At 43.3% G+C, this 14,856-nt stretch overlaps 1 protein-coding gene across 1 annotated transcript in view; it reads left to right on the top strand.

Moving 5' to 3' along the window:
* The first annotated feature begins 5,353 nt into the window (after positions 1–5,353).
* Positions 5,354–14,856, top strand: part of LOC135574414 (breast cancer metastasis-suppressor 1 homolog) — a 38,551-nt gene continuing 29,048 nt past the window's right edge. The window contains exons 1-3 of the mRNA XM_065026006.1: positions 5,354–5,463; positions 6,616–6,828; positions 7,720–7,810. Of these exons, the coding sequence (XP_064882078.1) occupies positions 6,618–6,828; positions 7,720–7,810 (302 nt within the window). The 5' untranslated portion in view covers positions 5,354–5,463; positions 6,616–6,617. The remainder of the gene's footprint in view (positions 5,464–6,615; positions 6,829–7,719; positions 7,811–14,856) is intronic.

Below are 14,856 nucleotides of genomic sequence, written 5' to 3'. Positions count from 1 at the left end.
AGCCAAACCCAGGATATATTCTGAGTTTTAATAGCCAAACCCAGGATATATTCTGAGTTTTAATAGCCAAGCCCAGGATATATTCTGAGTTTTAATAGCCAAGCCCAGGATATATTCTGAGTTTTAGTAGCCAAACCCAGGATATATTCTGAGTTTTAATAGCCAAACCCAGGATATATTCTGAGTTTTAGTAGCCAAGTAGGAGAGGGAGGGAGGAGGGGAGGGAGGAGGAGGGGGGGGGGCACTGGGTAGTGGAAAATGTGTCTGAATGTGTTCATCCAAATATCCACACACACACACACACACACTCAGGGAACAGCAGAAACACAGACCACAGCTGCTGTTCCTTCACACGCTCACACAGATGTGAACACTGGTCCACACACATAAACACACACTGGCGCCCTCTCGTCAACACACACACGGGAAAGAGGTGGTGGTGGGGGAGGGGGGGTATAATCATTGAGAGAGAGATAAATGGAGAAAAAGAGAGAGAATCAGAGGTCTTACTCTTCCTGGCTTGGCTGCCTCACAAGGCCTTATTGTTGCCAATCATGCAGCTCTCTCACTCACCCCATGTCTCTCTTTTGCCCCTCCATCCCTCTCTCCCTCCTTCCTACCCTCCATCCCTCTCTCCCTCCTTCCCACCCTCCATCCCTCTCTCCCTCTCTCCCTCCTTCCCACCCTCCATCCCTCTCTCCCTCCTTCCCACCCTCCATCCCTCTCTCCCTCCTTCCCACCCTCCATCCCTCTCTCCCTCCTTCCCACCCTCCATCCCTCTCTCCCTCCCTCTGTCCTTCCCACCCTCCATCCCTCTCTCCCTCCCTCCCTCCATCCCTCCCTCCCTCCTTCCCACCCTCCATCCCTCTCTCCCTCCCTCTGTCCTTCCCACCCTCCATCCCTCTCTCCCTCCCTCTGTCCTTCCCACCCTCCATCCCTCTCTCCCTCCTTCCCTCTCTCCCTCCATCTCTCTCTCCTTCCCTCTTCCTCCCTCTGTCCTTCCAACCCTCCTTCCCTCTCTCCCTCCTTCCCTCTCTCCCTCCATCTCTCTCTCCCTTCCCTCTCCCTCCCTCTGTCCTTCCCACCCTCCTTCCCTCTCTCCCTCCATCTCTCTCTCCTTCCCTCTCCCTCCCTCTGTCCTTCCCACCCTCCTTCCCTCTCCCCCCTCCTTCCTTCCCACCCTCCATCCCTCTCCCTCCTTCCCACCCCCCTTCCCTCTCTCCCTCCATCTCTCTCTCCTTCCCTCTCCCTCCCTCTGTCCTTCCCACCCTCCATCCCTCTCTCCCTCCATCCCCCTCTCCCTCATCCCTCTCTCCCTCCTTCCCACCCTCCATCCCTCTCTCCCTCCATCCCTCTCTCCCTCCTTCCCACCCTCCATCCCGCTCTCCCACCCTCCTTCCCTCTCTCCCTCCTTCCCTCTCCCTCTCTCTCTCCCTCCTTCCCACCCTCCATCCCTCTCTCCCTCCCTCCTTCCCACCCTCCATCCCTCTCTCCCTCCCTCCTTCCCACCCTCCTTCCCTCTCTCCCTCCTTCCCTCTCTCCCTCCTTCCCTCTCTCCCTCCATCCCCTCTCTCTCCCTCCTTCCCTCTCCCTCTCTCTCTCCCTCCTTCCCACCCTCCATCTCTCTCTCCCTCCTTCCCTCTCTCCCTCCATCCCTCTCTCCCTCCTTCCCTCTCCCTCTCTCTCTCCCCTTCCCACCCTCCTTCCCTCCCTCCTTCCCTCTCTCCCTCCTTCCCTCTCTCCCTCCTTCCCTCTCTCCCTCCATCCCTCTCTCCCTCCTCCCTCTCCCTCTCCCTCTCTCCCTCCTTCCCACCCTCCTTCCCTCTCTCCCTCCTTCCCTCTCTCCCCTCCTTCCCTCTCTCCCTCCATCCCTCCTTCCATCTCTCTCTCCCTCCTTCCCACCCTCCATCTCTCTCTCCCTCCTTCCCACCCTCCTTCCCTCTCTCCCTCCTTCCCACCCTCCTTCGCGTCATCCAGCTCTCTCCTTCCATCCCTCTATCTGTTGTTTAATAACTGACGTTGCCTTAGGTCTATATTGAAGTTACAAACCAAATAAAAGGAGACGTCCATTTTTAACAACAATTTTTAAAAAATTAATAAAAAATAAAAAAACACAATGTTTTTCTCTTTGACTCATCCTCTTTTTTTAAAAGGATGATCCTGTGGTTGTTTAGGAAACGGAGGTCATCTAGAGGTCATCTAGACCTCTTTACGTTGTTTAGATGTGAATATCTATTCTAGGTCAATTATTACTGTGTGTACTATTATGATACCTGGGTCTCATCCCAAATGGCCCCCTATTCCCTGTATAGTGCACTACTTTAGACCAGGGCTGGCACCCTATTCCCTATGTAGTGCACTACTTTAGACCAGGCCTGGCACCCTATTCCCTATATAGGGCACTACTTTAGACCAGGGCTGGCACCCTATTCCCTATATAGGGCACTACTTTAGACCAGGGCTGGCACCCTATTCCCTATATAGGGCACTACTTTAGACCAGGGCTGGCACCCTATTCCCTATATAGGGCACTACTTTAGACCAGGGCTGGCACCCTATTCCCTATATAGGGCACTACTTTAGACCAGGGCTGGCACCCTATTCCCTATATAGGGCACTACTTTAGACCAGGGTTGGCACCCTATTCCCTATATAGGGCACTACTTTAGACCAGGTTACTTACCTATGGGTTGTCGGGGCTCGGACATGGTTACTTACCTATGGGTTGTTATGGCTCGGACATGGTTACTTACCTATGGGTTGTTATGGCTCGGACATGGTTACTTACCTATGGGTTGTCAGGGCTCGGACATGGTTACTTACCTATGGGTTGTTATGGCTCGGACATGGTTACTTACCTATGGGTTGTTATGGCTCGGACATGGTTACTTACCTATGGGTTGTCAGGGCTCGGACATGGTTACTTACCTATGGGTTGTTATGGCTCGGACATGGTTACTTACCTATGGGTTGTTATGGCTCGGACATGGTTCCTTACCTATGGGTTGTTATGGCTCGGACATGGTTCCTTACCTATGGGTTGTTATGGCTCGGACATGGTTACTTACCTATGGGTTGTCAGGGCTCGGACATGGTTACTTACCTATGGGTTGTTATGGCTCGGACATGGTTACTTACCTATGGGTTGTTATGGCTCGGACATGGTTACTTACCTATGGGTTGTTACTTACAGTACTAACCTAGGGGCTGTGGTCTAAAGTAGTGCCCTATATACGGAATAGGGTGCCAGTCCTGGTCTAAAGTAGTGAACTATATAGGGAATAGTGTGCCAGCCCTGTTCTAAAGTAGTGCACTATATAGGGAATAGGGTGCCAGTCCTGGTCTAAAGTAGTGCACTATATAGGGAATAGGGCCCTGGTCTAAAGTGGTGCACTATATAGGGAATAGGGTGCCAGCTCTGGTCTAAAGTAGTGCACTATATAGGGAATAGGGTGCCAGCCCTGGTCTAAAGTAGTGCCCTATATAGGGAATAGGGCTCTGGTCTAAAGTAGTGCCCTATATAAGGAATAGGGCTCTGGTCTAAAGTAGTGCCCTATATAGGGAATAGGGCTCTGGTCTAAAGTAGTGCCCTATATAGGGAATAGGGCTCTGGTCTAAAGTAGAATAGGGAATAGGGCTCTGGTCTAAAGTAGTGCCCTATATAAGGAATAGGGCTCTGGTCTAAAGTAGTGCCCTATATAGGGAATAGGGCTCTGGTCTAAAGTAGTGCACTATATAGGGAATAGGGCTCTGGTCTAAAGTAGTGCCCTATATAGGGAATAGGGCTCTGGTCTAAAGTAGTGCCCTATATAAGGAATAGGGCTCTGGTCTAAAGTAGTGCCCTATATAGGGAATAGGGCTCTGGTCTAAAGTAGTGCCCTATATAGGGAATAGGGCTCTGGTCTAAAGTAGTGCCCTATATAAGGAATAGGGCTCTGGTCTAAAGTAGTGCCCTATATAGGGAATAGGGAGCCATTTGAGAAGGGGCCCCTGATAGACTGTTGTTGGAATGTGTCAGACATTTTTTTTTTTACTGTGCGACAACGTTGAATATTGAAATGCAGTTTTAGAAGTGTTTTAATAAGAAAGAAAAGAAAGAAACTGAAGGACAGAAATGTAGCGATGGGTTTTGATGTTTTACCACAATGCTGTTACACTTTTATGCAACTTCAATAAAACAATACATGTTAATATGTGTGTGTGTGTGTGTGTGTGTGTGTGTGTGTGTGTTCATGTGGTGGGTGTGACAACACAGCATGACACTGGAAATGGGGGGGGGGGTTAAAAAAAAAACTCAAGTAGCTTGTTTTTTTCCCCGGGACAAAGTCCCCTGCAAATGCCAATAGAATATAATGGGCCTACAGTGGCATCTTCCTCTTCAGCTCTCCGGATCATCATCATCATCGTCGGCCTGTAATCCACGCCTAATAATAAGTCCATCTCACATTTATAATGTGCTGTACACTGAACCAAACATGTCAAAGTGTTGGTCCCATGTTTCATGAACTGAAATATAAAATCACACAAAAAAAAACTTATTTCTCTCAAATTTTTGTCCACAAATTTGTTTACATCCCCTGTTAGTGAGTATTTCTCTCTCTTTCGTCAAGATAATCCATCCACTTGACAGGTGTGGTTAAACAGCTTCTTGATGGCGTCAATAAAAGTCTAAAATGTGCAAATGTTGTCACAACACAATACCACAGACGACTCAACTATTGAGGGTGAGTGTAATTGAATGTTCATTTCTCTACCATAAGCCGCCTCCCAATGTCGTCTTAGAGAATTTGTCAGTACGTCCAATCGGCTTCATTAACCGTAGACCAGGTGTAACCACGCCAACCCAGGACCTCCACGTCTGGCTTCTTCACCTGAGGGGTCATCAGAGACCAGCCACCTGGACAGCTGATGGAACTGAGGAGTATTTCTGTCTGTAATAAAGCTGATGAAACTGAGGTTTTGCACATCCAAAGAATTTCTGTACAAACTGTCAGAATCCGTCTCAGGGAAGCTCATCTGCGTGCTCATCATCCTCGCCAGGGTCTTGACCATTCCATTTACTCAATTCCAGCCATTATTATGAGTCATCCTCTCCTCAGCAGCCCCCACTGGTGTTTATGCAGAAATATACAGAAATCCTTGAAAACACATTTGTGACGACAGGTTGAATTTCCACTGCTTCGATAAACCTTTTTTTTTTTTTTTTAAATGAACCTATTGGTTGTCGAGATCTCAGTTCGGCCTCTGATTGGTTATGACAGTACAGTAATATCTCGCAGGTTGGTTTCTATTGGCTAAGCAGGTATTAGAGCTCTGCATTGATTGGCTAGACTAGAATTTTAGAGTCCGGCAAAAGTAGCAGTAGAACTGAACTGCAACTAAAGGAAGTAGCCTAGTTTGAATATTGTAATGATATACCTGTACTTCATAGTATTGGAGTATAGAAGATACAAACCGTAAAAGGTAAGTGGGCGATTTTTCTGTTATTTATGCTGCATTTTCGTATTTTACTACCGTTTGTTATTTGGTCTACAGCCCAGTTGATCATCTGCCTGTCTCTGTCTACCTCTTCTTCATAATCCGCGCTAGAACAGCAAATTGGCGTCCGAAACAACCCTCTATTCCTCCGTCAATACGATGTCATATTTTGCATCATACACAGCGGTGCTGTGAAAGTCTCGGGGAAACATTTAGGCTGCTTTACTTCGTATGCGAAATGATAACACTACGCTCGATATGGCTACAATGTAACAGCTACCACCTCTGTCGCAGACGGGGAGAGTGATCTCGCATACATTTACTGTCTCAAAAGCAAATAGATGATCAATCCAGGTTGTCCGTTTGGATAGCCCAATAAAACGATTTCAAATGCAATATTCGGCAATATTTTTGTATTCGTTTGGTCGCGAAAGGCCGCCGCCTCGGGAACAATTCCTACAGTATGATCTCAGGACAGGCGACATCACGGAAGCCATACGGTAGCTCTCGAGTTGGAAGGACCATCCGGTGTAGTCTCTCGGATGACCACTGCGCCACCGGCCCGCCGCTAGCCTACTTTTGTTGTTGTTGACGTACGGGTAAAATGACTGTAAGTAGGCTATATTTCTATAATGCTATATTTCTATCCAAAAAAAAGCCTAGAAGATGGAGGATAATGCTGGTAAGAATACTAATGGTTATGAGGATTTTGTTGATAGGGCGTAATTAATATTTGTGTATAAATGCATACATTAGGCCTATATAAGTTATAAGTATGTTATAATAGTTAAAACTAGAATCGTTAGTTGCTACACACATTTTTGAACTTAGATATGAATTAATATAATCAATGAATGAAATACCAATTGATTATTGATTATAGTATAACTGAAAAATCCCTCATGAGCTTTGTTCAGCTGTCATACCCCATAATCAGAACCCAAAATATATAGTTTTTCTCTCCATTGTTTGTAAACAATGTAAATGTAAACAAACACTTTATAGCCTTATAACCTGGCTAAAAGTGTCATTTTTATATCATGTGTAACCTGTTTGCAATGGCTAGCTGGTTAACTGTGCGTGCTAACCTAGTTTCCGTCTTTCTTTCCCCCCCATCTCCCCCTCTCCTTCTCTCAGTGATGCCGGCCCAGCCCTCCCTCAGAGAACCACAGGAGGAGATGGAGGTGGAGGGAGAGAGTGAATTACCAGAGGCCAATGGAGAGATGGAGGAAGAGAGGGAGAGAGAGAGAAGAGAGGGGGAGGAGGAAACCATGGAGGAGAGTACGGAGGAGAGGGAGAGCGACTCGGACGATAGCGAGGAGGAGGAAGAGGAGGAAGAGGAGAGTTCAGGTAAGATAACTGTTGAAGGATGAGGACAGTTTTCTCTTTTTGTTTTTTTCCCCTTTTTGACACTTTACTGACATCATGAAGAGCAACTAGAAGTCTCTTCTCTCTTTCTCTCCCTGCTCTCTCTCTCTCTCTCTCTCTCTCTCTCTCTCTCTCTCTGTCTCTCTCTCTCTCTCTCTCTCCTGCTCTCTCTCTCTCTCTCTCTCTCTCTTCCTGCTCTCTCTCTCTGTCTCTCTCTCTCTCTCTCTCTCTCTCTCTCTCTCTCTCTCTTCCTGCTCTCTCTTTAACTCTTTCTCTCCCTGTTCTCTCTCCCTGCTCTCCCTGCTCTCTCTCTCTCTCTCTCTTCCTGCTCTCTCTCTCTCTCTCTCTCTCTCTCTCTTCCTGCTCTTCTCTCTCTCTCTCTCTCTCTCTCTCTCTCTTTCTCTCTCTCTTCCTGCTCTCTCTTTAACTCTTTCTCTCCCTGTTCTCTCTCCCTGCTCTCCCTGCTCTCTCTCTCTCTCTCTCTCTCTTTCCTGCTCTCTCTTTATCTCTTTCTCTCCCTGCTCTCTCTCTCTCTTCCTGCTCTCTCTTTATCTCTTTCTCTCCCTGCTCTTTCTCTCTCTCTCTCTCTCTCTCTCTCTCTCTCTCTTCCTGCTCTCTCTTTAACTCTTTCTCTCCCTGTTCTCTCTCCCTGCTCTCCCTGCTCTCTCTCTTTATCTCTTTCTCTCTCTCTTCCTGCTCTCTCTTTATCTCTTTCTCTCCCTGCTCTCTCTTTATCTCTTTCTCTCTCTCTCCCACTCACTCTTTCTCTTCCTGCTCTTTCTCTCACCCACTCTCTCCCACTCTCTCGCTCCCACACTCTTTCTCTCCCTGCTCTCTCTCTCTCTCCCCCTCCCTCTGTCTCTCTTTCTCTAGAGATGGATGATGAGGACTGTGAGAGAAGGAGAGGAGAGTGCCTAGATGAGATGTCAGACCTAGAGAAACAGTTCCTGGAACTGAAAGACAAGTAAGTCTCATTGATGGATTGATTAATCGGTAGATTGATTGACACATTAATTGGTTGATTGATTGACAGATTAATCGGTTGATTGATTGACACAGATTAATAGGTTGATTGATTGACACAGATTAATAGGTTGATTGATTGACACAGATTAATAGGTTGATTGATTGACAGATGAATCGGTTGATTGATTGACAAATTAATAGGTTGATTGATTGACAGATGAATTGATTGATTGACAGATTAATCAGTTGATTGATTGATAACTTTCCACGGAGTTGCATATTTTGCTACTAGAAACGTGTTAATTTGCAGCTAGAAATGTGTTAAACATCCAATGAAGTGGCAAGCAAAGTTTACCTGATATGCTAAGGTAGTTACCGTGGTAATCAAGCAGGTTTACTAGATATGCTACAGTAGTTACCGTGGTAATCAAGCAGGTTTACTAGATATGCTACAGTAGTTACCGTGGTAATCAAGCAGGTTTACTAGATATGCTACAGTAGTTACCGTGGTAATCAAGCAGGTTTACTAGATATGCTACAGTAGTTACCGTGGTAATCAAGCAGGTTTACTAGATATGCTAAGGTAGTTACCGTGGTAATCAAGCAGGTTTACTAGATATGCTACAGTAGTTACCGTGGTAATCAAGCAGGTTTACTAGATATGCTACAGTAGTTACCGTGGTAATCAAGCAGGTTTACTAGATATGCTACAGTAGTTACCGTGGTAATCAAGCAGGTTTACTAGATATGCTACAGTAGTTACCGTGGTAATCAAGCAGGTTTACTAGATATGCTATAGTTACCGTGGTAATCAAGCAGGTTTACTAAATATGCTACAGTAGTTACCGTGGTAATCAAGCAGGTTTACTAGATATGCTACAGTAGTTACCGTGGTAATCAAGCAGGTTTACTAGATATGCTACAGTTATTAATCAAGCAGGTTTACTAGATATGCTACAGTAGTTACCGTGGTAATCAAGCAGGTTTACTAGATATGTTACTACAGTAGTTACCGTGGTAATCAAGCAGGTTTACTAGATATGCTACAGTAGTTACCGTGGTAATCAAGCAGGTTTACTAGATATGCTACAGTAGTTACCGTGGTAATCAAGCAGGTTTACTAGATATGCTACAGTAGTTACCGTGGTAATCAAGCAGGTTTACTAGATATGCTACAGTAGTTACCGTGGTAATCAAGCAGGTTTTACTAGATATGCTACTAGATTTACTGATATGCTACAGTAGTTACCGTGGTAATCAGCAGGTTTACTAGATATGCTACAGTAGTTACCGTGGTAATCAAGCAGGTTTACTAGATATGCTACAGTAGTTACCGTGGTAATCAAGCAGGTTTACTAGATATGCTACAGTAGTTACCGTGGTAATCAAGCAGGTTTACTAGATATGCTACAGTAGTTACCGTGGTAATCAAGCAGGTTTACTAGATATGCTACAGTAGTTACCGTGGTAATCAAGCAGGTTTACTAGATATGCTACAGTAGTTACCGTGGTAATCAAGCAGGTTTACTAGATATGCTACAGTAGTTACCGTGGTAATCAAGCAGGTTTACTAGATATGCAAGTAGTTACAATCAAGCAGGTTTACTAGATATGCTACAGTAGTTACCGTGGTAATCAAGCAGGTTTACTAGATATGCTACAGTAGTTACCGTGGTAATCAAGCAGGTTTACTAGATATGCTACAGTAGTTACCGTGGTAATCAAGCAGGTTTACTAGATATGCTACAGTAGTTACCGTGGTAATCAAGCAGGTTTACTAGATATGCTACAGTAGTTACCGTGGTAATCAAGGGTAATCAAGCAATCAAGGTTTACTAGATATGCTACAGTAGTTACCGTGGTAATCAAGCAGGTTTACTAGATATGCTACAGTAGTTACTAGATATGCGTGGTAATCAAGCAGGTTTACTAGATAAGCTTTACAGTAGTTACCGTGGTAATCAAGCAGGTTTACTAGATATGCTACAGTAGTTACCGTGGTAATCAAGCAGGTTTACTAGATATGCTACAGTAGTTACCGTGGTAATCAAGCAGGTTTACTAGATATGCTACAGTAGTTACCGTGGTAATCAAGCAGGTTTACTAGATATGCTACAGTAGTTACCGTGGTAATCAAGCAGGTTTACTAGATAATCAGTAGTTAGCAGGGTTTACTTTACTTAGATATGCTTTACAGTAGTTACCGTGGTAATCAAGCAGGTTTACTAGATATGCTACAGTAGTTACCGTGGTAATCAAGCAGGTTTACTAGATATGCTACAGTAGTTACCGTGGTAATCAAGCAGGTTTACTAGATATGCTACAGTAGTTACCGTGGTAATCAAGCAGGTTTACTAGATATGCTACAGTAGTTACCGTGGTAATCAAGCAGGTTTACTAGATATGCTACAGTAGTTACCGTGGTAATCAAGCAGGTTTACTAGATATGCTACAGTAGTTACCGTGGTAATCAAGCAGGTTTACTAGATATGCTACAGTAGTTACCGTGGTAATCAAGCAGGTTTACTAGATATGCTACAGTAGTTACCGTGGTAATCAAGCAGGTTTACTAGATATGCTACAGTAGTTACCGTGGTAATCAAGCAGGTTTACTAGATATGCTACAGTAGTTACCGTGGTAATCAAGCAGGTTTACTAAATATGCTACAGTAGTTACCGTGGTAATCAAGCAGGTTTACTAGATATGCTACAGTAGTTACCGTGGTAATCAAGCAGGTTTACTAGATATGCTACAGTAGTTACCGTGGTAATCAAGCAGGTTTACTAGATATGCTACAGTAGTTACCTAATCAAGTTTAGATATGCTACAGTAGTTACGTGGGTAATCAAGCAGGTTTACTAGATATGCTACAGTAGTTACCGTGGTAATCAAGCAGGTTTACTAGATATGCTACAGTAGTTACCGTGGTAATCAAGCAGGTTTACTAGATATGCTACAGTAGTTACCGTGGTAATCAAGCAGGTTTACTAGATATGCTACAGTAGTTACCGTGGTAATCAAGCAGGTTTACTAGATATGCTACAGTAGTTACCGTGGTAATCAAGCAGGTTTACTAGATAAGCTACAGTAGTTACCGTGGTAATCAAGCAGGTTTACTAGATATGCTACAGTAGTTACCGTGGTAATCAAGCAGGTTTACTAGATATGCTACAGTAGTTACCGTGGTAATCAAGCAGGTTTACTAGATATGCTACAGTAGTTACCGTGGTAATCAAGCAGGTTTACTAGATATGCTACAGTAGTTACCGTGGTAATCAAGCAGGTTTAATATGCAAGTAGTTACCGTGGTAATCAAGCAGGTTTACTAGATATGCTACAGTAGTTACCGTGGTAATCAAGCAGGTTTACTAGATATGCTACAGTAGTTACCGTGGTAATCAAGCAGGTTTACTAGATATGCTACAGTAGTTACCGTGGTAATCAAGCAGGTTTACTAGATATGCTACAGTAGTTACAGGTTTACTAGATATGCTACAGTAGTAATCAAGCAGGTTTACTAGATATGCTACAGTAGTTACCGTGGTAATCAAGCAGGTTTACTAGATATGCTACAGTAGTTACCGTGGTAATCAAGCAGGTTTACTAGATATGCTACAGTAGTTACCGTGGTAATCAAGCAGGTTTACTAGATATGCTACAGTAGTTACCGTGGTAATCAAGCAGGTTTACTAGATATGCTACAGTAGTTACCGTGGTAATCAAGCAGGTTTACTAGATATGCTACAGTAGTTACCGTGGTAATCAAGCAGGTTTACTAGATATGCTACAGTAGTTACCGTGGTAATCAAGCAGGTTTACTAGATATGCTACAGTAGTTACCGTGGTAATCAAGCAGGTTTACTAGATATGCTACAGTAGTTACCGTGGTAATCAAGCAGGTTTACTAGATATGCTACAGTAGTTACCGTGGTAATCAAGCAGGTTTACTAGATATGCTACAGTAGTTACCGTGGTAATCAAGCAGGTTTACTAGATATGCTACAGTAGTTACCGTGGTAATCAAGCAGGTTTACTAGATATGCTACAGTAGTTACCGTGGGTAATCAAGCAGGTTTACTAGATATGCTACAGTAGTTACCGTGGTAATCAAGCAGGTTTACTAGATATGCTACAGTAGTTACCGTGGTAATCAAGCAGGTTTACTAGATATGCTACAGTAGTTACCGTGGTAATCAAGCAGGTTTACTAGATATGCTACAGTAGTTACCGTGGTAATCAAGCAGGTTTACTAGATATGCTACAGTAGTTACCGTGGTAATCAAGCAGGTTTACTAGATATGCTACAGTAGTTACCGTGGTAATCAAGCAGGTTTACTAGATATGCTACAGTAGTTACCGTGGTAATCAAGCAGGTTTACTAGATATGCTACAGTAGTTAATCAAGCAGGTTTACTAGATATGTAATCAAGCAGGTTTACTAGATATGCTACAGTAGTTACCGTGGTAATCAAGCAGGTTTACTAGATATGCTACAGTAGTTACCGTGGTAATCAAGCAGGTTTACTAGATATGCTACAGTAGTTACCGTGGTAATCAAGCAGGTTTACTAGATATGCTACAGTAGTTACCGTGGTAATCAAGCAGGTTTACTAGATATGCTACAGTAGTTACCGTGGTAATCAGTAGGTTTACTAGATATGCTACAGTAGTTACCGTGGTAATCAAGCAGGTTTACTAGATATGCTACAGTAGTTACCGTGGTAATCAAGCAGGTTTACTAGATATGCTACAGTAGTTACCGTGGTAATCAAGCAGGTTTACTAGATATGCTACAGTAGTTACCGTGGTAATCAAGCATTTACTAGATATGCAGGTTTAATAAGATTTATAGATATGCTACAGTAGTTACCGTGGTAATCAAGCAGGTTTACTAGATATGCTACAGTAGTTACCGTGGTAATCAAGCAGGTTTACTAGATATGCTACAGTAGTTACCGTTAATCACCGATATGCTACAGTAGTAAATCAAGCAGGTTTACTAGATATGCTACAGTAGTTACCGTGGTAATCAAGCAGGTTTACTAGATATGCTACAGTAGTTACCGTGGTAATCAAGCAGGTTTACTAGATATGCTACAGTAGTTACCGTGGTAATCAAGCAGGTTTACTAGATATGCTACAGTAGTTACCGTGGTAATCAAGCAGGTTTACTAGATATGCTACAGTAGTTACCGTGGTAATCAAGGTTTACAGATATGCTTAGTTACTAATCAATATGCTACAGTAGTTACCGTGGTAATCAAGCAGGTTTACTAGATATGCTACAGTAGTTACCGTGGTAATCAAGCAGGTTTACTAGATATGCTACAGTAGTTACCGTGGTAATCAAGCAGGTTTACTAGATATGCTACAGTAGTTACCGTAATCAAGCAGGTTTACTAGATATGCTACAGTAGTTACCGTGGTAATCAAGCAGGTTTACTAGATATGCTACAGTAGTTACCGTGGTAATCAAGCAGGTTTACTAGATATGCTACAGTAGTTACCGTGGTAATCAAGCAGGTTTACTAGATATGCTACAGTAGTTACCGTGGTAATCAAGCAGGTTTACTAGATATGCTACAGTAGTTACCGTGGTAATCAAGCAGGTTTACTAGATATGCTAATCAGTAGTTACCGTGGTAATCAAGCAGGTTTACTAGATATGCTAAGTAGTTACCGTGGTAATCAAGCAGGTTTACTAGATATGCTACAGTAGTTACGTGGTAATCAAGCAGGTTTAGATATGCTAGATATGCAAGCAGGTTTACTAGTAGTTAGTTACCGTGGTAATCAAGCAGGTTTACTAGATATGCTACAGTAGTTACCGTGGTAATCAAGCAGGTTTACTAGATATGCTACAGTAGTTACCGTGGTAATCAAGCAGGTTTACTAGATATGCTACAGTAGTTACCGTGGTAATCAAGAGATATGCTACAGTAGTTATCAAGCAATATGCTACAGTAGTTACCGTGGTAATCAAGCAGGTTTACTAGATAAGCTACAGTAGTTACCGTGGTAATCAAGCAGGTTTAATCTTTAGATATGCTACAGTAGTTACCGTGGTAATCAAGCAGGTTTACTAGATATGCTACAGTAGTTACCGTGGTAATCAAGCAGGTTTACTAGATATGCTACAGTAGTTACCGTGGTAATCAAGCAGGTTTACTAGATATGCTACAGTAGTTACCGTGGTAATCAAGCAGGTTTACTAGATATGCTACAGTAGTTACAATCAAGCAGGTTTACTAGATATGCTACAGTAGTTACCGTGGTAATCAAGCAGGTTTACTAGATAATGCTTTACTAGTAGTTACCGTGGTAATCAAGCAGGTTTACTAGATATGCTACAGTAGTTACCGTGGTAATCAAGCAGGTTTACTAGATATGCTACAGTAGTTACCGTGGTAATCAAGCAGGTTTACTAGATATGCTACAGTAGTTACCGTGGTAATCAAGCAGGTTTACTAGATATGCTACAGTAGTTACCGTGGTAATCAAGCAGGTTTACTAGATATGCTACAGTAGTTACCGTGGTAATCAAGCAGGTTTACTAAATATGCTACAGTAGTTACCGTGGTAATCAAGCAGGTTTACTAGATATGCTACAGTAGTTACCGTGGTAATCAAGCAGGTTTACTAGATATGCTACAGTAGTTACCGTGGTAATCAAGCAGGTTTACTAGATATGCTACAGTAGTTACCGTGGTAATCAAGCAGGTTTACTAGATATGCTACAGTAGTTACCGTGGTAATCAAGCAGGTTTACTAGATATGCTACAGTAGTTACCGTGGTAATCAAGCAGGTTTACTAGATATGCTACAGTAGTTACCGTGGTAATCAAGCAGGTTTACTAGATATGCTACAGTAGTTACCGTGGTAATCAAGCAGGTTTACTAGATAAGTTACAGTAGTTACTAGATATGCGTGTTACCGGTAATCAAGCAGGTTTACTAGATATGCTACAGTAGTTACCGTGGTAATCAAGCAGGTTTACTAGATAAGCTACAGTAGTTACCGTGGTAATCAAGCAGGTTTACTA

Source organism: Oncorhynchus nerka, linkage group LG12 (genome assembly GCF_034236695.1).
Source record: "Oncorhynchus nerka isolate Pitt River linkage group LG12, Oner_Uvic_2.0, whole genome shotgun sequence".
NCBI lineage: Eukaryota > Metazoa > Chordata > Actinopteri > Salmoniformes > Salmonidae > Oncorhynchus > Oncorhynchus nerka.
The sequence above is the reverse complement of the archived record's forward strand: the minus strand, read 5'-3'. Positions and strand labels throughout refer to the sequence as shown.